The sequence below is a fragment of the Meriones unguiculatus genome, chromosome 16, assembly GCF_030254825.1.
Source record: "Meriones unguiculatus strain TT.TT164.6M chromosome 16, Bangor_MerUng_6.1, whole genome shotgun sequence".
In the NCBI taxonomy this organism is placed as follows: domain Eukaryota; kingdom Metazoa; phylum Chordata; class Mammalia; order Rodentia; family Muridae; genus Meriones; species Meriones unguiculatus.
The window spans coordinates 41648037-41675355 of record NC_083363.1 but is presented as its reverse complement, the minus strand read 5'-3'; the positions used below and the strand labels follow the sequence as shown (position 1 = coordinate 41675355).

The 27319-nt window shown below is 36.8% G+C and overlaps 1 protein-coding gene across 5 annotated transcripts; it reads left to right on the top strand.

Annotated features, from left to right (window-relative positions):
- The first annotated feature begins 36 nt into the window (after nucleotides 1-36).
- On the top strand, nucleotides 37-27319 carry Mmut (methylmalonyl-CoA mutase). Of its 5 annotated transcripts, none has more exons than XM_021659031.2 (13): nucleotides 37-175; nucleotides 3317-3735; nucleotides 4749-5116; nucleotides 6620-6777; nucleotides 8925-9096; nucleotides 12077-12325; nucleotides 16038-16149; nucleotides 17132-17247; nucleotides 20506-20621; nucleotides 21768-21899; nucleotides 24097-24244; nucleotides 24785-24952; nucleotides 26923-27319. In XM_021659031.2, exons 2-13 carry the CDS (start codon nucleotides 3357-3359, stop codon nucleotides 27049-27051), a joined length of 2247 nt encoding a protein of 748 aa, XP_021514706.1. In that variant the 5' UTR covers nucleotides 37-175; nucleotides 3317-3356; the 3' UTR covers nucleotides 27052-27319. The 5 variants fall into 5 exon arrangements, with proteins under 5 accessions (XP_021514706.1, XP_060225688.1, XP_021514705.1 ...); XM_060369705.1 differs by having other exon boundaries at nucleotides 73-203; XM_021659030.2 differs by having other exon boundaries at nucleotides 85-228.

Genomic DNA, 27319 nt, shown 5'->3' with positions numbered 1-27319 from the left:
CGTGCCCTTACGTCATCAGAAGCGCGCCCACGACGGCGGGGTTGGATTGGCCGGTCCGAGGGCGGAGTCGGCTACGCCCCCTGCTTCGCGAGTGGGAGCACCCGAGTGACCGCGGGGGATCCGGGTTCCGCTCTGGGATCGGGGCGCGGCCCGGTTGACCCCCACCTCGCGGCCTGTGAGTAGGCCTGTGTGCTGTGGAGCAGGTCTCGCAAGTCTCCCCCTTCCTGGGTTCGTTCATCTCTGCGCTCCACCTCTCTGCCCTCCTCTCTTAGCCGCTTGCTGGTTCCTGAAGTTCGGGTGTTCACTTCAGCCGAATTCACGTTTTCGTTAGGCCGTTGGCATGCGGGTGCAGAGTGCTGTTCCGCAGCCCGGCAGCCTTGTGGCCTCTTCCCTGGCTTTCCACGCAGGCGCAAGGCAGAGGTCACCGGTAGTTAAGTAGAGGTGCGCTGGACCCACGCTTATCGGAGGCTCAGGTTGTTTCTCGGGTGTTTTTGCTAGATGTGGTGAGACAAAAACCGCGACAGGAGGAAGAGATGAAAAAGGAAAAGCAGGCGTAATCTGACCCAAAAATATGAATTTCTAACGTCTCAGCTTTGCCCTTCATAACGTGACACATGGGTGTGTGATTTTTAAGCCACTTGCTGATTTTCTTCCAACATAGTTTTGTGTTTCATGATTCCTTGGCCTTTAGTTCTCAAACTTCCTAATGTTCCCAACTCTTCAATACATTGTATGTTGTGGTGACCCCGCCCCCAAACATAACAATTATTTCCTTGCCACTTCATAACTAATTTTGCTACTTTTATGAATCGTAAAGGGAACATTTTTGAGGCGGTAGAGGTTTGCGAAAAGATTCCCAGCCCACGGCTTTAGGCTAAAAGTTCCTTTGTCTTAATAACTGTAACGCTTTGTGCAATCACCACCTCTGCATATCGAACAGTGGGAGGGGTTAGCCATTCCAGAATGATACATTGGAGCCACGTGTAAACAGACTTAAGAGTTATTTTTGTTTCCAAATATTTTTTAACTTGGTTTTTGGAAAGGTTTTGTCGTGTAATTCTGGTTGTCCTGGAACACTTGCTGTAGAACTTGGCCTAAAACTTAAAAATTCATTTGCCTCTGTCTCCCAAGAGCACTGGGATTAAAGGTTCTCAGTCTTTTTCTAAATTACTTTTTTTCTGGAGGTGTGAGGATGGCCTTCATTACTTTACGTTAACACGTCTAGTCTTTAACAAACTTACATATCGCTTCTTTGACTGCTTGAAGCTTTTATTTTTTAATGCCTGTTCAATGAAACTGTACAAGTCCTGTTACCATTAACAGTAATGTTCCGTGATGTGTGTATACATGTGTGTATGTATTTGAGATAGAGTTTTACTATGTAGCTCTGACTGTACTGAAACTCCCCATGTAGACCAGGCTGACTTGAATTCACGGAGATCCAACTGCCTCTCTGCCTTCTAAGTGCTTGTTTCAAAGGCACTATGCCTGTATAGTATTGTTATTTTCAAGCGCTGTTTCAGCTTTCACAAATTTGGCTTTGACTTTTCAGGAAATCTGTCCTAGATGGAACCCTGTTTTATCATTTGTTTGATTGATTAAAATTTTGTTGGAAATGGGTATGCTTCCTGTATTTAATCCAGTTTCATTTTTCAAATTCCTTTTCATGTTATGCATCACAGCAGGAGTGAAGTTTTAAGCTTATTGTATATTGTTCCCTTTTTAGGCTTGCCAAATCTATGTGGCTTGAAATACAAATGGATGGCAACTCTCTTGAATTTAATAGGTGAAAAATTACAAAAGCTTTAAAAAATAGGTATTGCTTTTGTTGTAGTTATGTTTATATTCTGTTCTGTAACTTAAAAAGAAAACCTAGTTGAGTATATTACATTTACAGGGATGTATCCTGATCTTCCAACTAGTATTTATTTGAACCTGGTGCCATTAATAGAAACTATGCTCAACTTAACCTTTTTTTTGGGGGGGGGGGGGGTTGAGACAAGGTTTCTCTGTGTAGCCTTGGCCCTTCGCTGTTCTGGACTCCCTTTGTAGACCAGGCTGTACTGATACAGAGATTGCCTGCCTCAGCCTCACTGAGTGCTTGGATTAAAGGCGTGCACCACCATGCCTGGCTACTCAACTAACTTTTAAAGTAATGAAAAATACTTGGAGAAAGCACACACAATGGTAATTGCACAGAATAATAATCTCCACAAACATAATATAATCATAAAGTTATGTAACATCAACATAATTCACGTCTGGATCACACAGTCACCCTAAAAGCTTCTCTTTTTTTTTTAAGATATTTATTTATTTAGTGTAAATGGTGTTCTATCTGCATGTTTGTCTGGATCAGATCCTATAGATGGTTGTGAACCAGCATTTGATTGCAGGGAATTGAATTCAGGACCTTAGGTAGAGTAGACAGTGTTCTTAAACATGGAGCTGCTGCTGCTGCTGCTGCGTCTTCTCCTCCTTTTCTGTGTTAGCTGTAAAATTCTGATATGAAATATAATAATTCCTTTAAATTCTGTATTTGAGTATGTAGTAATGCGCTTATTCTAACTGTAGATATTTGTAATGTTTCTAGGGCGACAGATAAAACAGGAGAGAATGTCTTGTTTTATCTTTCATTGTAGAAGGGACAACTATATTAAAGAAATTTATGTCTGATTTTCTTTTTAAAATTATATGTTGAAGCTGTGTGACACTTAAGTATCAAGTAATAGAGGCAGTTTGCTGCTTTTCTATGTGGGTAAATATGTGGCATGTGCAGCCGTAAACAATGAGATTTTAAGTGTTTCTAGTATATAAAATGTATACATGACAAAGACAGAGGTAAGTTTGACAGCTACAGAGAGAATAGGTCATGGATGTCTTTGGTGCCTGCAAGTCCTGTTTGCTGCATTTTTTTCTCCACACACCGATGTAATGTCTACCATAAACTAAAGGATCTGTAATTAGGTTTTGAATGAAAATTAATTGAAATACTGTGTTACATCTACCACATTATATAACCGTTGACAAACTTTGTGGGAGTATGATACAGTCATATTAGCATTTTATCAGCGTAGAATGGGTTGGAGTGACTAAGACTGCTTGGTACTTCAAGCTCAGAGGCATTGGAGTAAGAAGACTTACCCAGAACAACAGTAATTATAGAGAACAATGGTGTACTATCATGTGCAAGAGCAGAAAAGGGAAGAAAGCTGAAACAGGACCAATATTCCATCTTTCCCCCCTACTCATTGAAAGCTCCTGATTTTCTTCACACTTTTGAATGTATGCGTATTGTTTTTCTAAAATTTTCTAGGTCAGTTCTCATTTCCTTTTGGGAGTATCCATGCTTCACCATGTTGAGAGCTAAGAATCAGCTTTTTTTGTTATCACCCCACTACCTGAAGCAGCTAAAAGATCCATCATCCTCCACGTGGAAACGGCTCCTGCATCAGCAGAAAACCCTTCACCCAGAATGGGCTGCACTGGCCAAAAAGCAGCTGAAAGGCAAAAACCCAGAGGACCTCATATGGCGTACCCCAGAAGGGATCTCTATAAAGCCCTTATATTCCAGGGCAGACACAATGGACTTACCTGAAGAACTTCCAGGAGTGAAGCCATTCACACGAGGACCGTATCCCACCATGTATACCTATAGGCCATGGACCATCCGTCAGTATGCAGGCTTTAGTACTGTGGAAGAAAGCAATAAATTCTATAAGGACAATATTAAGGGTAAGATTTTAATGTGAGACATGATGCTTACAATGACATGAGGCACTAATTCCTTTCTGCGAACATGATGTTGTGTGCTTAAATTTACCGTGAAACAAATGAATGCTTTTTAACTTCTGTGTGATCAAAAAGATGCCTTAAAGAGTGTCAAATTCTTGGAGATAAATCACACTTCTATATACATGGTAGAAAAGAAATGAGATGAAGATGCATGAAGAAAAGTGAGATGGAGATTGTCTTCAGAAAGCTTTTAATTAGCTTTGGTGAGATAAGAATTGGTAGGAGAGCTTAAATGATGCCAAATGCATTAGTAAGAAATAAGTTTTCATTAGAAAATTATATCTATGATTTTCTTTCTAATGTATAATAAAATCTTACTGTTTGAATGCTAAACTTTAAAAATTCTAGGATTATGTTGCTTAGGGAGGAATTGAATTTAGATTTAGTATAAACTAGTTATTTGAAAAATTTGCATGGGGCTGCACACTTAGCTGAGTGGTAGTGCACTTAGTGTGTAGAAGGCCTTGAATTTAATTCCTAGTTCTATTAAAATCTTTTAGTGGTGATGAAAATAATTTCTAAAATTCTGTTCCAGCAATATTTGATTTTGTTATGATGATTTTAAAGAATTTAAAAAATGGTAAAAAACATATGCATGCTAAGTTGTATTAAGAATATGGGATCAGCTAGATATTTTCACGAATTTTGAAAATATCTCAATAGAAAACTTAAAACAACCACAAAAATTATTTGATGCATGAATTTAAATAATCCCTGGGCTCGTATGAGATTATTGATATTCTGTTGCTTCTCTTATTTCTTACAGCTCTAGCAGCTCAGTTTGTGTCTTAGCCTTCTAGAAACGGCTGATTCTTAGGAAGTCAAATGTTCTAAAAATTTGTTTCACCTGAGCATGGATATGTGCTGATAAGCATACTGTGATGAGACCCATCTGCTTCCAGTTACTTCAATCTTAGAATCTAACCTACCCACGTTTTTCTTTATGTTCCTAGCTGGTCAGCAGGGGTTGTCCGTTGCCTTTGACCTGGCCACACATCGTGGTTACGATTCAGACAACCCTCGAGTTCGTGGAGATGTTGGAATGGCGGGAGTTGCTATTGACACTGTAGAAGACACCAAAATCCTATTTGATGGAATTCCTTTAGAAAAAATGTCCGTTTCCATGACCATGAATGGAGCAGTTATCCCAATCCTTGCGACGTTTATAGTAACCGGGGAAGAACAAGGTGTGCCGAAAGAGAAGCTCACTGGTACAATTCAGAATGATATCCTAAAGGAGTTTATGGTCAGAAATACATATATCTTTCCCCCAGAACCATCCATGAAAATTATTGCTGACATTTTCCAATACACAGCACAGGTATGTTTTCTCTGCAGATTTACTGTAATCATTTGTAGGGATCTTCACAAAGTGCTACAAGTTACCTTGAATTTCATAACTGAGACTGAGTAAGTTACATTGTCAGCCCACCTTGTTATCTTTTAACATTTCTGTCTTTTGTAGTAATTTTCTTCAGCCATTACCAACACCTGCTTTTATCCTTAATTTTTCTGTTCAACAGAAAATCCCATTCTCCCCTCCATTCCTGCTCTGGGATAAAGCCATTGTATTGCTATAAACATTTGTAAATTTGAATACTGCAGATTGTTCATATGAGTAGGATCATTCAGTATTTCTTTTTTGGGTAGGCCCATTTCATTTAATATAATATCACCTGCGTTTGTCCATTTTTATAACATACCAAAATTTCTTTCCTTTTTAAGGTTGAATAATATTCTATTATGCTTTTATTTCTATTATTTTAAAAGTCTGTCAGTATACTCCTCTGCACAGCAAGGCCCCTGTTTCATGGATTTGTGTGTAAATTCCAAAATATAGTCATTTTTCTCAATTCTATGTGATTCTATCCCCTTTCTGATTTTGTTAAAGAGCATTTTCCACAAGGTTTAAGTTATAAATACTTGAGAATGTAAAATATAGAACTGTATATATGCTATATGAATGTACATATGAATGATATATATAAATGTGGTATATTTTATACCGTATATAAATAATGCCAGCTAATTTTTTAAAGTGCTTAGTGTCTGATTTAGATGAATAACTTTACTCTTAATATAATACACAATATAATTATTACCTCTATATTGTAGGAAATCAATGAATTAGCAAAGTTGAGAAACTTACCAGTGGTTAAATATCATGGTTACAACTTAAGCCCTCTGACATCGAGCCCATGTTTTGAAATTTTTTATGTTTAGTTGACTCAATTAGCATGATAGCTCTTTGACGCTCCAGAATATATTCAGTCAGGTTCTTGACAAATGTAAAATGTTAGAAAATAATGGTATGTTGTGTTCTTAGTGGTCACGGAAGAAAGAACCTGGAATATGCTTTGCATTAACTATTACAATAAATCAAACTGAAATCATTAATTTTTTTCCTGTTTTGCTTCAAAATATAACACTAATATCAAACCACTTTTGCTCATTGTGTACTTATTCATATTAGATACCTTCATTCAAATTAAAAAATAATGTAAGTAATATGAAATTTATTCATCTTCAACATATCAGGCAAAATTATAAGGTCTTTGTAAAACCTTAGCTAGCTGAAAGGATAACTGGTGCAGCTATTTTCTAGTGGAAAAAACAGACATAGCATCTTGAAGATGCTTCATAGGTCAGTCATTTAAATTTGGAGTGAATTTAATATAACAAATTAGTCTTTCTTTCAGTTAAGATTATAAACTACCAAGTTTATCTGAAATTGAACATCATTTAAAGATAATTACTTTTATAAAATAAGTTTAACAAAACCTTTTTATATTTTATTCTTTGCTGTTTTTATTATTTTATGTAGCACATGCCAAAATTTAATTCCATTTCGATTAGTGGGTACCATATGCAGGAAGCAGGAGCTGATGCCATTCTAGAACTGGCCTATACCATCGCGGATGGCTTGGAGTACTGCAGAACCGGACTCCAGGCTGGTCTCACAATTGATGAATTTGCACCAAGGTCAGTTGATTAAACTTAATGAATCTTTTCTCCATTAAAGACATGCATAGAACCCTTTTCCACCTGGACAGCAAAATATACTGATAAAATAAACTTGTAGAGATAAATGCCATGATAGATTTAAATTGTTTTATAGTTTTCTAAGTGATAAAAAGAAAATAAGATACTACTGTCTTAAGAAAAAAAAATCAATTTAATTTGACCATAGTTCTCTGTTAATTGTAGTAATGCCATGTTTCTAGGGATTTACAGAACACAACCAACACATATGTAGGAGGTATATTAAGATATAAACATAAAATTAAGTTACTTTAATTTTTTTTTTTCATTTGAAAACATGGAAATCACCTCTTTTTTTCTGTAATGTATAAATGTTTTAGGATGCAAAATACTATAAACTTTATTGTCTCAAAATGAATTGTTAATAAAGTTGGATTAAAGAATATAGAAACATTTAAATGAAGTTTATGAAATATTTAAATTGGTCAAAAATAAATCCAGGTTTCATTCAGATCAGTAATTCTTGGCAAGCTTGTCCCTGATACTAGACTCATCTATGTGCTGTCAATTCAAATATGCAAAATATGGTTAGTGATGGTTTATTTATTCTGAGATATTGTACACTTATCATAGCAGCTTCCAAAATGTGACCCAGTTACTCCTGGGAATTATGTAGATCTTCAAGGTCTACACTATTCCTGAGTGTTTTAACATGTTGCTTTCCATTTAAATTTTCATTTCCCCTGGAGTTTGTGTGCTTTTCTAAAGTTACATGGTGTGTTATATTAAAATAGACTGAACATATATATGGTTTTTAACTATCTTGTTTTAAGATGCACATTAAAGAAATCTGAAAAAATGTAAAACTTGCAGAGGATCTGAGTTTAGTCCCTACAACCCATGTTTCAAAGGTAGAGGCATGCTTGTAATCCCAATGCTGAGAAGGCACAGACAGGTTCTTGGGGCTCACTGACCAGCTATCTCAGCTCATTTATGAGTTCTGTATCAGTAATTGGTCCCATCACAAAAATAAAGAGACAAACAAACAAACAAACAAACAAACAAAAAAAGATTCCTCAGAAGCACTCTTTGCACTGTCCTTTGGCCTCCACACACACATATATGCACACACAGGAACTTGAAACAGACACCCTTCTAGTAAAAATATTTTAAAATAAAAAAAATACTTCTTTTATGATAAATTTTTATTCATAGAGGAATGTTACTCGTATAAGATGTTATCAATTTTATATATAATATGTTTATTATTATGAACTAATGGAAAAATTTAGATAAATATATTGAAATAGAGAAAAATTCTTCACATTCTGCACAGATTTTAAGAATGAGCATAGATCCTAGACCCTCCATGCTTGAATACATTGATTTTTTTTAAACTGTGGAGTCTTAAACCTCATTTGCTTTATATGAGATTTTACAACCTTCTGGCCATAAGAGGCAAATCAGTAATCTAAATATGTAAATCAGTTTACTCCACTATAGTTTGTGAGATAAAAGGAAATAGTTAGGCTAGGGACAAATTAGAGGAGAATGACTAAACTCAGTGCTCAGTCATCTTAAAACACACACAAAAGCAACCCTGTGCTACCAAAGCAAGCCTGTGATTCTGTGCTTTCTGTCACAACCCTCATGTCGTGAAGTTGGCATTTCTGTTTTGTTTTTTCCTTGTTAAAGAAATGGATCTTGAACTGGACATGTAGCTGAATGGTGGAAGCATATGCCTGGCAAGTGTAAGGTCCTAGGTTCAATCTCAGCACTGGGAAAATAAAAAGTTGTTTGTTTCTGTGCCACTGGCATGGAGCTCAGCTTCTAGTTCGTGCCTCATAAGTACCACAAAGCCACATCCCCAGCCTGAGAACCTGTCCTTATCTCAGCACGCCAGAGGAAAGTCTTTTCAAAAGAAACGTACTTGTGAGGTAAAATATTCTTTGCAGAAGCAGACATGCACAGCTATTTCTGTGTTAAGCTTACAGTTACTTAGAAACGTGTGTTGCTTTTTAAGTAAACTTACATTGTGTAATGCTCAAATCTGCACATACTTTTTTTTTTCTAGTATGTGATGCAATTAGTTTACTTTCTGATTTGTATTTTGAAATTTCAGTGTGCTCTGGGCTTTGCTTTTTTAGGTTGTCTTTCTTTTGGGGAATTGGGATGAATTTCTACATGGAAATAGCAAAGATGCGAGCTGGGAGGAGACTCTGGGCTCACTTAATAGAAAAAATGTTCCAACCTAAAAACTCTAAATCTCTTCTTCTACGAGCACATTGTCAGACATCAGGGTGGTCACTCACTGAGCAGGTATGTATCTAGCTGAAACTAGAGAACTTGAGTAAAGAAAATGATCATTTCCTTCTAGGCAAGAGGTGCAGCCAAGAACCATAGTCAGCAGCCTGTTTGCTAATACCTAAAAGTCATAAATATCGTGAAGCATAAATGCATGCTTAGGTTTTGAGTTCACACGTATTGAATAGACTTAGCTCCCTCTGGTGGCTAACGCTAAAATCATTACTATCGTGCCTTGTGCACAATCCTGCATTTTAGTGTTTGGGTTAGCATACAGAGTAGCGGGTCTGTTTTATCGTGTCATCTTCATACTTTGTTTTCTTCGTTCCCCTCCCCCTCACCACTCTCTTTTCCCACTGGTTCCCTTTCTTTTCCTAGACAGTCCCCCATTCAACTTCCATATCACACGTATTCAGTTTTATATGTCTTCTCTCTGTTGCTCACCAACCAAAGAGACCTTCCTCTCTTTTCATGCATGGCCCTCATTTAGTTTTGTGGTCTGCAAATACACTTGTAAATGCACACATATATGTTTTATTTTAAATCTTGGTTTTGTGGATGAGAGGGAAACACAAGATATTTGTCCTGTATCTGGATTGTTTTGCTTATTTTGCTACACCTGTTTCCCTGCAAGTCATGATTTCATTTTCTTTACAGCTGTGTCGGATTCTATTTTTATTTCTTACATTCTGTTTTCATATGTTGATATAGATCTAAGCTGATTGCATTTTATAACGATTGTGACTAGAGAATCAATAAATATGGATATGCAAGTGTCTCTGCTGTGCTGATTTAGAGTCCCGTGGGTGTAAACTCAAGAGCCATATAGCTGGAACATATGGTAGTGCTACTTCCTGGACTCTTAGAAATGGCACATTGATATCTACAGTGGCTACACAACACTTCACGCTTTCATCAATGGTGACTAAGGGCTCCTCTTCACTTCTTTGCTAACATTTGTTTTCTTGTCTTTTCTCCTTCCTTTTCTTCTTTCAATCTTTATCTATCTATCTATCTATCTATCTATCTATCTATCTATCTATCTATCTTTATTTCCTTCTGATCCAAGATCCTACTGTATACTACTGGCTGTTCTGGAACTCATTATGTAGACTAGGCTGTCCACTGCTTGTCTTTCCTTGCCCTCTGGGTGTTAGGATTAAAGGCACGCACTATCATAGCTTGTATCATTTGTGTTCATGATGATAGCCATTCAGACTTGGATGAAATGGAATCTGTTTTGTTTTGTTTATAATAATTTATTCTTCTCTCATATATTACATCCTGACCACAGTTCACCCTTGTTCTTCTCCTCCCAGTCCATTTGTTCTCACCTTCTCTACCCCCCGATCTACTCCTCCATTTCTCTTCAGAAAAGAGCAGGTCTCTCAGGGATACCTATCAAACATGGCATTGACTAGGCACATAACCTCACATCAAGGCTGGACGAGGCCACCCAGTAGGAGGAAAAGGGTCTCCAAAGCAGTCAAAAGAGTCTTGAGACAGCTGCCATTCCTAGGTGAGGAAGAACACCAAGCTGCACAACTATAACATATCCTCGGTTAGACCCATGCAGGCTCTCTGTGTCAGTCTCTGTGAGCCCCTATGAGCCCAGGTTAGTTGATTCTGTCAGCCATGTTCTTGTGGTGTCCTTGACCCCTCTGGCTCCTATAATTCTTCCTCCCCCTTTCCTGCAGGATTCACCAAGCTCTTCCTAATTTTTGGCTTTACTTTGGTTTTATTGGCTGGTTCAGGCTCCATATGAAATGGAATTTTAAAGCAGTTTTCATATGCACTTACCTGATGGCTAAAGCTGTTTATCTGCTATTTTTATTTCTTCTTTTGAGAACTATCCAGTTCATTAGCCCAGTTCATTTGTTGATTCAATGGTTTGGACTTGGGAGCCCAATTTTTGCAGTTTTTTGTGTATCTTAGGTGTTAATCTCCCATTTGATGTGTAGTTGGCAGATTTTTTAATATACCCATTCTGTAGCCAGTCTTCTCACTCTGCTGATTGTTTCCTTTGTTATACAGAAGCATTTTAATTTCATGAAATCTCATTTGTCAGTTCTTGGGATTTACTGTGCTAATCCAGTAGAAAATTATTTACTGATGAAGAAGAAATAAAAACTATATTGTAATGATTTTAAGAGATAGAGATCTTAGCATAAAACTACCTCTTTAACATTTTATTTTACACACACAAAAACACACATATTGTGTTTTAAGCAAGTACACAGGTATTTAAAGACTATTATCATTTGAATAGTTTAATTTTATTCCACTAAAATTGTGTGGCAGTAGTCTTGTTTCTGTACACATTCATTTTATATGTTTACTTACTGTGATTTTAAGTTGTATATCTTTTCTACTTTTAATATTGAATAACAGTGAACAGGTTCTTTATGACTGGACATGTAGATATTCTCAGGCTGGAAGGAACTTTTATAATTATATTTTAGTATGCCAACTTTTACAGTTAAAAAAGAAATCTATGAAAGTCCAGTAACTGGCCAACATCACAGTTAGAATATAATAAAGTGGAGTCCAATTTCCTGCCTAAGAGTTTACATTTAATTAATTATTTATTGAGTACACATCTATGCCAGGAGACATTCTGAGGTATGCAAAATAGTTAGGAGATAGTAAATTAGGAAAGAAAAATTCCTGTAATCCAAGAAAAATTATACTTGTTGATATACTTATGGAATAGTATTTAAATAGTGTAAATGTGTTTGATATATCTGTGGAGTTCATGAGACAATGTTTTTATGCCTAAACCTGGACTCCTTGGCTCCAAATTCTTTTCTAGCTTACTGACTAATTTCCCTGAGTTTATTTGCTATGCTGACATCGGATGTCAAATCCATTCCCAAACTGCTTTTGACATTGGGGTAGTTTATATAGTTGTTGCTTAAATATAATGTCTTTTAGTTCCACTGTTGATGAGTCTTTTTCTTTGTTTTGATTTGGAATTTTTGGTCAAATGATTTAGGATCCTTACAATAACATTGTCCGCACTGCAATCGAAGCAATGGCAGCTGTGTTTGGAGGAACACAGTCTTTGCATACGAATTCTTTTGATGAAGCTCTGGGCTTGCCAACTGTGAAAAGCGCTCGAATTGCCCGAAATACACAAATCATCATTCAAGAAGAATCTGGGATTCCCAAAGTGGCTGATCCTTGGGGAGGATCATACATGATGGAATCTCTCACAAATGATGTGTTTGAAGCTGCTCTGAAGGTCAGTTTCTCTTCTTTACAACTTCAATTTTTATATTTTTTAATTTATAAATAATCATTTTTAGATTTATACTAAAACTATAAAATGTATAGGAGAAAAGAGAAATTTATTGTTGACTATAGTCTTCACTACTGAAACATAATTTAAAAATATATTTCTTTTTCTATGATTGTATTTCATGATTAAAAGATAGCTACTATTAAAAAGTGCATATACTTGCATAGATGCATAGACACAGGCAGACACACACACACACACACACACACACACACACACACACAGAGAGAGAGAGAAAGAGGGAGAGGAAGCACTCTTCCATTTCTTATTTTCTATTCACTGGAGTAAGCTACACAGGTTTTTGTTGTTGTTTTTAATTATCTGTGTGTTTTAAGTCAAACACATCCCGTTTCTTCTGATTTTGTTGAATTTAAGTATTAGGCACAAAGCTTTAGACATACTGTGTGCTGCTTTCCTGGTTGAGTAGTGTTTAGTATTTCAGCTGATTAATACCCCATCTTTCCTTTCCACCTTCCTACTAGTCCCCTTCGTACCAATATAATTATATCTCAGCTTCTCCATTTCTGTAGTATTCTCTTGTTCTTATTTGATTTGAACTAGTTTCTCTCTAGGTTTTCTGATATTTGGGGAATAGAAAGCTCTTTTTGAAAAACTATGTAATATTCATACATGCATAGAATCTGTTGGTCAAATCCACTCCCTTTTCTTTCTGTTTGAATTCTTCCCTGTAAAGGAATTTTAATCCAGCAACATGGCCGCTCTAGCATGGGATAACATTTAAAGTTCTAGGTCGCTGTGAATATAGATACTTTCTTATTGTACACCTTTAATCCCTCTGGTTGGAAAACACACCTTTAATCCATCTAACTGGAATACAGACATGATAAACCTTTAATCCCTCTTGCTAGAATTTAGTACACACCTTTAATGCCAAACAATGATATCTAATTGCAGAGCAAAGTGAAAGATTTGACGGAATGAGTCAGAGATAGGATATGCCCAACTCCAAAGGACAGACAGTGTAGTGCAATGGGAGAGTACAGTACAATAATACAGAAGAGTTCGTGAAGACAGTACAGTACAGTGTGGTTCTGTACATTTCAGTGCTTTTCAGTTTGTAGAGTTCAGAGGCAGTTTTTCCATGTAGAACAATTCAGTGACAAGTGGAGAGAAGCCAGTTTGAATCAGTCAGCTTGGATAGGAGTTTTAGCCAGAACAGCTGAGTTGAACTTAAAAGCCAGAGTTTAGAAAGAACTAGAAAGTGTGAGCTTATTCAGCTGTAAATCTTGGAGGCTGTAAACATTCTAGGCCTAGGTTAGCAGATGAAGGCTGGAAGCTGAAGCCTTTAATCTTGAAGAACATTAGATTGAGTATACAGAGGCTAGAAGCTTCCAGGCCAAGGCCAAGGGATAGTTAGATAGAAATTCTCAGGGCTTAGCCCAAGCAAGCCATGTATTCCTCAAGCTTGGGTATGGCTTTCATAAGAAATAAAAACAACACACTTCCCTTATCTACTTTTCCCTTCTAACTTTATGTAAACTCTCTTAAAAAAATACATACTAAGTCCCATTTTGTGCTGCCTGTCTCCACAGATGTGAGACTGTCTACCGTCAGAACCCTCTTCCCTATAAAAATGTTCTCTCCTTCTCCTAGTAGATGTCAGTTGCCAAGAGCTCCTGAGATGGGGATGGAACTCAAACTCCTTCCCTATCCATACTAAAATTTTCACTGGCTTAATCTTGAGCAGCTCTTTTGACTTGCAGTCCAAGTCAGCTACTGTGAGTCCATGTGTGCAATTGGGCTGTCATGGCTGGCAAAACTTTTTTTCCCAGAAGTCTATCTTCTCTGCCACTTAAGAGTCTTTCCACCTTCCCATCCACAATGATTACTTGAACCTTGGGGGAAGGAATGTGATAGAAACGTTGCATTTGGTGTGGAGCACTCCAGTCTCTCAGTCTTCAAGCATTGACCCGTTGTACATATCTATGTTAATCTTGAAGCACTTCTCACAGAAGCTTCCTAGGAGATGAGTCATTTATAACTTCACATGTTTGAAAGTTTGTCCATTTTGCTCTTATTCCTGACTAGTGCAAGGATCAGAGGAAGCCTAGAGTGAATCTGTAAGGAGTGGATGAAATCCTTACCTCAGCTATGTCAAGTCAATGCCTCAGACCAAAGAACTGACACAGTCTTTCTCTTCCCTGGGCAGATATTGACAGTGTATGCAAAACAGCAACTGCAGTTTCTTCCTCCTGGATGACTGCAGTATGAGGCCGCTGCTTAGTACAGACCTCACAAGGAGACTAGCTTATCCCTCTTCCTGTGCTGTACATAATAAAAACACTCAAGTTTCTTGGCCATTGCTTATGTCTGGTGCATCTTTCCATGAGGGAGCTTAGGGTCTGTCTTATCCCAGCTTTGCTTATGTTCTATATCTATCTGTTGTTCTTAATATTGTGTCCTTATTCCCCATCCCCTACCCCAGTCAAGTTCACAGAACTTTGCACATGAACTGCAGCAGACTTAGTTTGAAATTATTTTTATTCATAACTCTATGAGCAACTTTATTAATATTAGTCTGCTTTTCATTCTGAGTTTTCACTGTTGCCTCCAATATTTGTCATCAGAAATTTCATGCTATTTTATTCTAGATCTTTCTTTCTGAAAGCATCAAGATCTCTGATTTTTGTGTTGACACACATCTTGTATGTACAATTTTCTAATTTTTTTTGGTTTTTGATGATTCTCTTCTATCTCACACATACACATATATGATATTCTTGTTTTTTAAATTGAAAGTAGACTTGCATTTTGACATAAACACACACATACACACACACACACACACACACACACACACACATATATATATATATGGGAGAGTCATATAGAACCCTTAAAACTTTATTTATGTAACCAAAAATAGAGCCTAAAGAATTGGAACTATTATTACCTTTTTCCTACAAGAATAGACTGAGAGAGCAACAGAACAAGAAAATTTGAATACAGGGAACTTCCCAGAGACTCATACTCCAACCAAGAACTATTCATGGAGATAACCTAGAACCCCTGCACAGATGTAGCCCATGGCAGTTTAGTGTCCAAGTGGGTTACATTGTGATGGGAAAAGGGACTGCCTCTGACATAAACTGATGGGCCTGCTCTTTGATCACCTCCCCCTGAGGGGGGAGCAGCCTTACTAGGCCACAGAAGACGACAATGCAGCCATTCCTGATGTGATCTGATAGACTAAGATCAGAAGGAAGGAGAGGAGGACCTCCCCTATCAGTGGACTTGGGGAGGAGCATGCATGCAGAAAGGGGAGGAAGGGTGGGATCGGGAGGGGAAGAGGGAGGGGCTTATGGGGGGATACAAAATGAATAAAGTGTAATTAATAATAAAAAATAAATTAAAGAAAAGAGTAAAAAAATTGAAGAAATTTCAGGTTATTCAAAATATACTTTAAAGGTTTTTTTTTTTGTCTTTTTAGATAGCTTTAAGCACATAAATTCCAAATATTTCTCTTGTATTTACTTAATGATTTTCTTATAAAAAATAATAACAGTTAGCTTGTAATTTGAATAGTATTAGGGAATATATAATAGACATGGATAGTTTGAATGCTTTTATCTCTTAGTTTTGCTAATGTTTTCTTTTTGTCCCTCCTTCCCCTTTTGTTTACTTTTTTGGTTAGCTGATACATGAGGTTGAAGAAATGGGTGGAATGGCCAAAGCTGTAGCTGAAGGAATACCTAAACTTCGAATTGAAGAATGTGCTGCCCGAAGACAAGCTAGAATAGATTCTGGTAAGAGAGAATAGAAAAGTTTATATATGACATTCTATAATTAAGCAGGACTGTTAGTTTCTGTCTATGGATACCATGCAGAATTGGTACAAATACATTTAAAAATGAAACAATAATGAAAAAATAGGGCTTCAGTAGAACATTTCTCATATCTGTATATCCAAATATATCCATATATCTGTATCTTAGATCTTTGCATTTTTGCAAGCACACAGGCAAGCATGTTTGTAACACATGTGTGCATATACGAGTGGCTATTGCCATTGACTGTGTTAAGGATGACATGCTTGGCAGTCTTTCTGCTCTACATGAAGGAATTCCCTCATTTTCTGGAGGTATTTTTTGGTAGTTATGTTTGAGGTACTTGCTGTGTGGCTGGGTTGCAGCTATTATTAGGACAGAAATGAACTCTTGGGAGTATAGAGCGTCATTGCAGTCAAAGAGGAATTGAACAATTAAAGAAACAAAGTAATTATTGATGGTGGTAAGTGCTATGAAGGAAATAAGGAGTGTAGCCTGGGATGCAAGAGTGGGGAGTTACCTTTTGGTGAGAGAAAGTTTGTTCATAGTACTGATTTATTATTGACAGATTTGAAAAGCATTTGTCTTTTCATTTAACAACACTGACTGTAGGAGAATTGTAGAAAGTACTGGAAAGCCTTTGGGCATTGCTGCCTGCTTTGCTTTTTAAATCTGTCCTGGTAACTGATTGTCCTTGGTTTCTTGGGTTAAGAACTGAGAAAGTATGTAGCTCAGGAGAATAGTAAAGCCCTTCCTTGCAGAGAACCTGTCATGTAACTGTGTAACTGTTCTTCAATTTCAGAATTATTCCAGAAGTCATTGTGAGTTAAGAATGCTACTTAACAATATTAAACTTAGAAAAAAATGTGATAATGAGAGTATGAGAATAGAATTTTTCCTATTGAGAAATAGGAAACTGTTTATGAGTAAGTCCACATGTTTTCCTTTGGGAAATTTGTAGGTTCTGAAGTAATTGTTGGAGTAAATAAGTATCAGTTGGAAAAAGAAGACTCTGTGGAAGTCCTGGCCATTGACAACACTTCAGTGCGCAAGAAGCAGATTGAGAAAATTAAGAAGGTATTACTGGTTACTGTTTCCTAAGGATGTCATGGGCTCTGGGTTCTGAGTTCTTATTATCATTCTACATAAAGTCTGTAACATCCACATGAGGTCAATATTATTTCTCTTGAAATTTTTTAAAGGGTAATTGGGAAACTTGCTTGGAATAAATAATTGGACAGTTATGACTCAGTCTATATCTCTTAAGACTTTAGAGCTGAAGTCACAAAGTACATGGTGGGGCTTCAGGTCAGTGTTTGAGTCAGGGCTTTCACTGTAATGATCCTTCACTAGCCTATGGTTCATTTCCTTTCTGATACTTAAGATTATCTGTCTTTGCAAGCACCTTTATAAGCTTCAGTGTCTAGGGAGCTCTGTGCATTTGCTGAAGGTGTTCTGTATGTTCATCTTGGTGAGCACTATGCTTATGTTTCATTTCAGTGTCTTTTAAAAATGTTATAATTATACAGAAATGGACAAAACATTTACTGTTGTCATATATATTCTACAGTCTGAGGTTACCTGTTTTCTAGTCTCTAGCTTTTGTAATAATTATTTCTCAGGCAAGAAACAAAACCCTTTAATTTTTTTCTTCACTTACTTTTCCTGATTAAGAAACTGCTTTTTCTCCCTTAGTTCAAACATTCTATAAAAATCAAATAGACTTTTCTAGTTAGATAGCATGGAATTCTTTGCAGATATTGAATGATCTTTTTCCCAAGTTCATCCTTGATTGAAATCAAGTATCACATTTTATCATTGAGATGTTCTGTTTAACAAGTAGCCTTATGTCCTCTGCAGCCACAGGAGTCCGAGGATTTATTACAGCTGAAACCCTTGACACTTGCACTTTACTTTCTTACCTGTATACTATATCAACTATATACTGTCAAAACTTGGGACACTATTTACCGTAAGCTATTCTAAACCATATTTGGGGCAAGGAAACTCAGCTTCTAGAAAAATGGAAGGCTCTGCTGTAGCTTTTTAAAAACTTTAAACCTAGAATGACTTCTTAGGACCATGGCCAAATCAAAATTCTTTCATCATAAAAAAATAACTTTTACCGTAGTTAAAATCAAGAAGTTTTTAAAATACATTTCTGCTATGATACTTTGAGTTCTTCTGTGAGTTTGAGGTGAGCCTACAGAGTGAATTCAAGGAAGCCAAGGCTACACAGAAAAACCCTGGCTTGAAAAACCAAAATAAAAAAATAAAGAAGTACTAGTGTTTTAGTGAATTTGGAAAGGTGTGCTTTTCAGGTCTTGTCTTAAATATTACCTTATCTAAGAAGTTAGTAGTAATTCCTGCCAGCTGCACTGCTCAGTGTTTTAATCTAATCTGCTTTTTTTTCTTCTGTTAAATTAGATACTTACTTGTTTATTTGCTTAGTGTTTTTTCTTAAAAATCCAGGAGTAAAATAAAATGACAGGAAGGCATGAGCATTGTTTTGTTTGTTGATATAATCAGTCACAATGACTAATACAGCTGCCATCAATTGCTGCTTAGATAATAGTTGCCCATTTTAATTGTAAAACTTTGTCCATGCTAATTATTGCGTGAGTTGAATAGCTTGGGATTCCATGAACTGAAGACTAATGCTGCTTTTAGATCATAATTACTGAAAATATATATTAAGGATTGAATAGTTAAGCCATTCTGGATATAAGTACAGATCATACTTGCTGAAGTTCTTGTTTTCAACAACAATGACTCTGCATTCTTGTTATTACAACTTCTTTTTAATACTAAGATTTACTGAGTATTTGTTATGCCAGCATTTTCGTTAGACACACATTTTTCAAATTTAATTCTGTTAAGATTTATATTATTATTATTATTATTACTATTATTATCATCAATCTAACCTGATAGGAAGTTGGTTTGGAGAGATGTCTGTATTTTCTTGAGACTTGTCACATAGTGAATGTCAGGGGGAAGTTGGAAGTTGAACCGAGTATGTGTAGATTCTGTGCTTATTCTCTTCCTTTTAATACTAGTGTTTTTCCAGCATTTTTCAAAACCAAGTAAAGGGTGCATTTTCCCATATTTCTAGATATGTATAATGTGTGAGTGTACCTGTTACAAAGATAAGTTTCAGCAAACAATACTTTTATAAACTACATTCCATGCCTTTAGATGTTTTGTTTCATTTAAATTCTATAAAAGAGGTTGCACAATTTTTTGTGTTGTTTTATTTTATTTTTTTATTTCATCATTTATCTCATTTATTTATTTATTTATTTATTTATTTATTTATTTATTTATTTATTTATTTTTCCAGACAGGGTTTCTCTGTGTAGCCTTGGCTGTCCTGGACTCTCTTTGTAGGCCAGGCTGGCCTCGAACTCACGGAGCTCTACCTGCCTGTGCTTCCCAGAGTACTGGGATTACAGTTGTGCACAATCGCACCAAGCTACACAATTGTTAAATCTACACCATCACAGTGCAGTGTGTTAGAAGTCATAATTGAGAGGCACCACACTAACACACTCTCCTTGGATGGAACATTCAGAGTTAAAACATGTAGCATAAAACAAAGAAAAATAGGTCTTTTCTCTTTGTAGAGAGTTTTGCATTGAGTTTTTCCTTGCTGTAATATACATTCTCTATTCTATCTGTGATAACAGATGTTATAATCTCAGTGGCATCCTGGGAAGTGTCAGAGTTTGGACTTTTTGCAGGAGGTGCATCTTGTGAGATGTGGGCTTGAGTAACGTTGATTGTACAAGTTGTTGATAGGGTAGAGTAAAGCTAGGACCTGAAGGGATGTGGTTTGAGCCATGGTTTCTATTCTCTTTCTCTTTCTCAGTCTCTTTCAGCCTCTGGCTCATTCTCTTGGACTTATTTTTAAATAAAAAGAATAGCGATATGTATTATAGCCAGTATGTTGTCAGTCATCTAAATGACACTTCTGCATAGTTAAGCTCTGGTCTGGTCTTCCCATTGCTAACTGAGTGTTCCTAGTCATCTCCCCTTAAAAGGCTCACCTATTTTCATTGTGTTGTTGCTTCAGAAAAGTCTGGGTAACCATTCGGGAAGTTTCTACTCTGCTTGTTTCTGAGTTGTTGGCTTTGTACTAAATCAGAATTATTTTACAGACTAAGCTGAACAAATGAACATAATTCTTAGGTTGAATATTATTGTCTTCTATTCCCCCCTCCCCTTTGAGGTCAAGATTATGGAAAATGGTTTATAAAGTATGTATCAGGGTTTAATCTCTTGGTACTATTTTATTGCCTTTCCACATAAACTGTCCCTTCCCTTCTTTTTAAGATCAAATCCAGCCGGGATCAAGCTTTGGCTGAACGGGCCCTCGAGGCACTTACCCAGTGTGCTGCCAGTGGAGACGGCAATATTTTGGCTCTTGCAGTGGATGCAGCTCGTGCAAGGTGAACATGGGGGAATTTGGAGATTTTCAAATAATGAAAGTTTGAGCATTGTAGCTTTTCAGAGTGTATTCAAGTAAAACATTGTTTTTCTATACTCTGTGAACCCAGAGGAACATAATAGAAACTTTATATTAGTTTTTCTCAAGTTTCAGTACATTTGAAATATTAATATACTTAAAGGGGTTTTAATAATTGTGCAATTCACTGTAGCTCAGAACAGTTGTCACTATTAATATTGCATCAATTTCTTTCATTTGTAGGCAAGGTTATGTGTACAACCTTGGCATACATAGTCTTTGAAGGAGAGGGGAAACTCTTAAACTGATAATTGTTGGAAAAAAAAATTAATGTCATCATGACTTTTGAGTCATTAATCATTAAGCAACCAGAAAAATACACAACCACCAACCCTAAGCTTTTCTCCTCTTGCTAAATTAGTCTAATGTAAGATAAAAATAGAGGGAAGGGTGAAAAGGCAGGGAGAAGGAATGGAGAGCACTTATGAGAATGGATTTTATTCTCTTATTTTCTGTTTCACATCCTTTTCTTCTGTAACCTACCTGTTCTTCTTGAGTTTACCATTCTCTGTGAGTGAAACATACCGAAAAGTTTATTTCTAATCAGAAAATACCAGTGATACTTCTGCTCTGCTTGTTTGTATTGATATAAATGGGGTTTTGTTGAGCTGCCTTCAGATACTTACCTACTCCTAACTTTTAGGTAATTTACTCTTTTCTTTGTTTGTTCCTTTGTTTTGTTTTTCAAGATATGGTTACTCTGTGTAGCCTTGTCTGTCCTGGACTCACTTTGTAGAACCAGGCCGACTTTGAACTCACAGAGATCCGTGTGCCTGTCTTCCTAAGAGCTAGGATTACAGTCATGGGCCAGCCCACCCTGCTGTCAATTACTTTTTATTTTGGTGGACAGGTATTATGAAGGGATTACAATCTAGAACAGCCCCAAGAATCACTTTTATATAAGTGTTCTCAGGAAAAATATTTTCATAGTATCTTTAAAAATCTTTGAATTTTTATAGCCTGTTTTATTTATTAACAAAATATTCTAATTTTATTAATTATTGAGGTAAACATGAATGTATTTTCGACAAATTAATGCTCTTACTGGTACCTGCTTTTAATATTACAGATGCACAGTTGGAGAAATCACAGATGCTTTGAAAAAGATATTTGGTGAGCATAAAGCTAATGATCGCATGGTGAGTGGAGCATATCGGCAGGAGTTTGGAGAAAGTAAAGAGATAACATCTGCCATCAAGAGGTACTGTGTAAGCTTGAGTGATTTCAGGTTTCATCTTCATGTTAATACCACTCCCTTGAGCCTGCTGATGGCTTAATGTCCTCGCTACTTGGGAAATAAATGAACTGACTTTTCTACTAGTCTGTTATTTTTATAAAACTAACAAATATTAAATATATTATACAGTTAATATGTGATTAATCTGTAATTTAAAATATTACATAATTTATCATTTTAACTGTAATTATAAATACACAGTCTTATAATTATAAATACACAGTCCTATGCCAGTATGTGAACCTTTGATATTTTGACCATCAGTAGAGTGTGTGTACAATCTCATAAGATGATAATGGTGCTAATTCCTGTTTCCCAGTGGTATTGCACCTAGTGATGTTGAAACCGTGGTCACAATCATGTGGTTATGATGCTGCTGCTGTACACCTGTACTCTGCCAGTTACGCAGAAGTATCCACCTACCATCATGAACACTATGTAGTAATTAGTGATAATAAACAATGCTGTTACTCACTTGCTGTATTTTAAATTTTTATTTTAGAATGTGGTAAAAAGGGATACTGCAAAATGGTATGCAGGCAGGAAGCAGCCTCACCTGCTTTTTGCTTACTGCTTCTCAACTGCACCATTTTCTCCTGAATCTGATGTGTTTTGTGTTTTTTCCAACACTTGTAGGAGCAAAAATTTATAACATACACACACACACACACACACACACACACACACACACACACATACACGTGCATGCATACACATATTATAGAGCCCAAATGTGTAGTAGGCAGTACCACCAAGCATATGTATATTGTATAGTGTTTGTATGTTGACACAGCCTCTTCATGATGTGTTTCTCTAAAGATATCCTGGTCTTCAATAATTTATGACCTAACGAATTATATATATGAAATATAGCATATACTGACCAATGAGAATTAAATATTAAATGAGTATTTATAATTATTAAATAAAATATTAACTAAAATAATAAATAATTATTAAATAAAAAACAAAATTAAATATTAAAACTAATATTCACTTGGCAAAATGAATATTACTTTTTCCTTACACCACAGTCTCCATTAGGAGTTTCTCATGTCAAATATTAATTTGTATAACTAATACTGACACTGCTTCATATCCTCCAGGTGGAGAGCTTGCAGTGATGTTGCTATAGATTTTCATAACTTTCTTCACATGGTTTAGTTGCTTACGTAGTTAAAACTTAATTTTTCCATTTGGAAAATAAACAGCTGTTTGCTACCTGTGCAAAAAGTAAAATCAGCCTTGATTGAGTTGACAGTGAGGGCTAATGCCACTGCCTGACATGAAGCTGCGATGATTTGTTTCTCAGGTGGAAAACTGCCTTCTGAGTGATTGGTGTTTGCAACTTGTGTAAGGCACATTCTTCCAAAAACCGTGTTAGCACTTATGCACTCTGTAAATGTTAAATAGCCAAGGTAAAGGTCATCAAGAGAAACTTTTTTTAAATTAAATTTTATTTTTTTATATTAATTACAGTTTATTCACTTTATATCCCAGCTCTAGCTCCCTCCCTCATCCCCTCCCAATCCCACCCTCCCTCTCTCATCTCCTCCCAAGCCCCTGTCCAAGTCCACTGATAGGAGGGGTCCTTCTCCCCTTCCATCTGACCCTAGCTTAACAGGTCTCATCAGCACTGGCTGCATTGTCTTCCTCTGTGGCCTGGTAAGGCTGCTCCCCTCTCAGGGTGACTGATCAAAGAGCCCTCCACTGAGTTCATGTCAGAGACAGCCCCTGTTCCCCTTACTAGGGAACCCACTTGTATTACTGTATTACTGAGCCACAAAAGAAACTTTTTAAAAAGACAAAATTGACATACCGTTTTGTCATGGTTAGTATAATTTGTCATTTTATACACACACGCATTCTGATTGTGTGTCATCACAATGGCCAGTAAACACTAATACTGGCCTCACAGGATGAGGGTGGTAGTGTTCCTTTCCTTTCTGTTTATGGACCAGTTTGAGGAGCATTGAAGGTTTGGTAGAACTTGGAAAAAAAAATCAAAAGCTTTTTTTTTTTTCTTTCTTTGGGAGATTTTGTTTTTGAGATGTACATAAGTGGATGTTCTTGAAAGATTTCTGAGTATAAATTGCAGTTTTTATATCTTATATTTGGACAGCTAATATTTAACTATTATTGCCTTTTTAAATGTTCCCAGAGTTGATAAGTTCAAGGAACGTGAAGGTCGCCGACCTCGTCTTCTTGTGGCAAAAATGGGGCAAGATGGCCATGACAGAGGAGCCAAGGTCATTGCTACAGGATTTGCTGATCTTGGTTTTGATGTGGATATAGGGCCTCTTTTTCAGGTATGTGCCACATTTAGAAAAAGTAAATCAGAATAGCCAAGATGATGTTTTTAAGGTTATTTTTAAAAAGTCCAACAAATTCAGCATTTTCCAATGTTTATAATCCATTTAATTTATGATAAAAATAAAGCAAAATTCATGTTAACTCAGATTCTTGTAAAAATAAATGTAAGTGCAGAATGAAATTTTTATGAGGCTTTGCAAAGTGAAGATTACTTTAAGAGATTTTATTATGTAGTTTTTGAGAGTTGATTGCTATTTTGTGGTTCATGAAGATTACCTTGAAGAATCCTTGAGGAAATTTTTTTGTTCTAACTTAGACGTGATTGGTAAATTCCAGTCCCAGAAACAAATACAGGATTGGTGTTCATTTTATCAGTAACTTCAGTACTATTCAAAATCTAAAGGTAAGGAAATAGGAAGTGACAGTCAGGAAGAATCCCTCCTGTTGAGGGAAGTAGCCAGTGCTTCCTAGCAGGTCTTGCTTGTACCTTACCTGGGAAGAACCAGTGATCTGTCTCTGTCTTCTATGTGCCTTAGACTCCCCGTGAAGTGGCACAGCAGGCTGTGGACGCAGATGTGCATGCTGTGGGTGTCAGCACACTTGCCGCTGGTCACAAAACCCTCGTTCCTGAGCTTATCAAAGAACTGTCTGCCCTGGGACGCCCAGATATCCTTGTCATGTGTGGGGGCGTGATTCCACCACAGGTATTTTCTTCTCCATGCTTTTCTACACATGCGTACGTGTACATGTGCACACACTTGCATATGTGGTGTATTGGGGTTACTTAGAGGAGCAGGGATGACCCAAAATCAGCTGTATCACCAAAAGGCCCAGTCCACACTGGAGAAGTCTGCTCTCTGCAGGACGTGGGCAGCTCAGTAGGTCAGAAAAATCTCCCTTCATAGCTCTGTTGGTCAGGCTCCAGCAGTCGCTCACTGCTTCTGTAACAAGGGGTGGGGTCCTTGTGAATCTTGAAAGTTTCACCTATCCTAGACTTGTAAATTTTGTTTTCTTCCCGAGACTCAGGAAGATTCCTGCCTTTTTCTTGAAGGACAATTTCAGTGATTCAGAGGAAACTGCTGTGTAAAATGCACACAAACCTTGCCACCTGCCCCCCCTTCGTGTGTATGCCTAAGTATATGAGATTAGATATAACGTGAAACTACAACTCACATAGATAGATAGATAGATAGATAGATAGATAGATAGATAGATAGATAGATAGATAGATAGATAGTTGATAGAATATGGGACTAACAATGCACACACACACACACACAGTCAGACAGACAGACATGTTTCTAAGGATGAATTTGTTTTAGATGTACAGGCAAATTATATCCCAGTGATTTCATAGTTACATTTTGAAGCATGAATTTTTAGGCCTAGTATGTGGAGGACATTGTAAAATACCTTTTTATTTAAAAATAGTTTTAAATTAATACCTAAGGTGCAAAAATAAAAAAAAAAAAACAGCATAAACATCATCTGTGTGCCCTTTGCACATAATCAGGTATTACTGACTTTTAATCCACCCACTAAGGTGCATTTTACAAATCCTATGTAAGACTTAGCTTAGTGAGACCTTCTTTTGGTTACAGAATTTCAGAGTACCCCATAGTTCTGCTATGTCTATACCCCATCCCAAGTCAGATGTCAGGATAATGCCATGGAACATTATGCATTATTGGAAAAGAAGATAGCTTGGCAATCAGCCTGTTCTTAACTTGGAGATAATTGTTACCAAGTGCTCCAGTTCTTCTTACAAGTGCTCTTAAAACATGTAGCACCTGCTTTCTCAGTGATGCGTTTTCAGTGTGTATAGATTCGGTGTTGGGGATACAAAGTAGGGGCATGGTCTCCTTTCTCAGAAATACAGGGGATAAGGACACAGGTTCAGGAGTACATGTTAAATGCTATTTCAAAAATCTTTGTGTTGTTAGAATACTGCCAAGGTAGGAAGAGACACATGGTGGATAATCAGTGTGACTTGTAATTTATTGTCTAATTTTGATTATTTGAAAATGTGGAAAAGACTAGTGTTGCAACAGTTAAACACAAACCAGACCACCTTCCTGTATGGTATGGGTCAAGGCTCACAGTGTTAGAGCCAAACATGTTCTGATGCTAACTCAGCCTAAAGCCTGTGGCAGGACTCGAGCCCTGGGAATCCTTACACAAAAACACTAGCTGTCACTAAATTAAGCTAACGACTGTGGCAGCAGAACAGAAAAACAACTGGTCTTCCTGGACCAAAGTGATTTATCATGAGGCCAGATTCAAAGTATCACTATTCACCAGTGACTGATACATATCTACATATCAGAGACATATCATGATCCTGAGTTTAACACAGAATGACAAGCAGTAAAGACTTAGAAAATTAGGTTTTAAAGTGCAGCTCCTTCATTAGGGCTACATAGCTTTGGATCACAAACAGTACTGGGCAGAATTCTGGTTTAGACTTGGGATCTGAGCACAGTGCTGCTAGTTATCAGCTGCTTCATTCAAGGAAGGTGTTCGTGTAAGCTCCACATGCAAACAGTGTCCAGCTGAGAATGTTTCGGATGTTGGAGAAGAAAGGAAAAGCTTTACATTGACACAGTAGAAAGGAAAAGGTGTACACACACACACACATGCAAGACTCTATTAATCAAGCAAATTTATTCAACAGGATTATGACTTTCTGTATGAAGTTGGTGTTTCCAATGTATTTGGTCCTGGAACCCGGATTCCCAAGGCCGCCGTTCAGGTGCTTGATGACATTGAGAAGTGTTTGGCAGAGAAGCAGCAATCTGCGTAACACCTGGATCTTTAGTTATACTCGAAGAGAGTAATAAAACTATGTCTTCTGGTAATTCAAACACCTGTTAATGTGTTTGCTTTGGAAGCCTTTCATTAAAAGGCAGTGATTATAAATGTGCAGTCATGCTAATACACATATTTAGAGAGCCTGAGTTAAAATATGAAAATCTGAAAATCATCTACACCAAGTATTTCCAAAGTACATTATTTCAGAAAATTAAAATGGTGTACTGCTTAGAGATAATAATACAATTATTTATAAATAA

What these genes read in the sequence shown, in the direction of transcription:
- Mmut (XM_021659031.2), top strand. Translation starts at nt 3,357, where the DNA reads ATGTTGAGAGCTAAGAATCAGCTTTTTTTGTTATCACCCCACTACCTG. An exon ending in TGTTTGAAGCTGCTCTGAAG is followed by an intron (nt 12,326 to 16,037) that starts GTCAGTTTCTCT and finishes TTTTTTGGTTAG; the next exon opens with CTGATACATGAGGTTGAAGA. An exon ending in GTGGATGCAGCTCGTGCAAG is followed by an intron (nt 20,622 to 21,767) that starts GTGAACATGGGG and finishes TTAATATTACAG; the next exon opens with ATGCACAGTTGGAGAAATCA.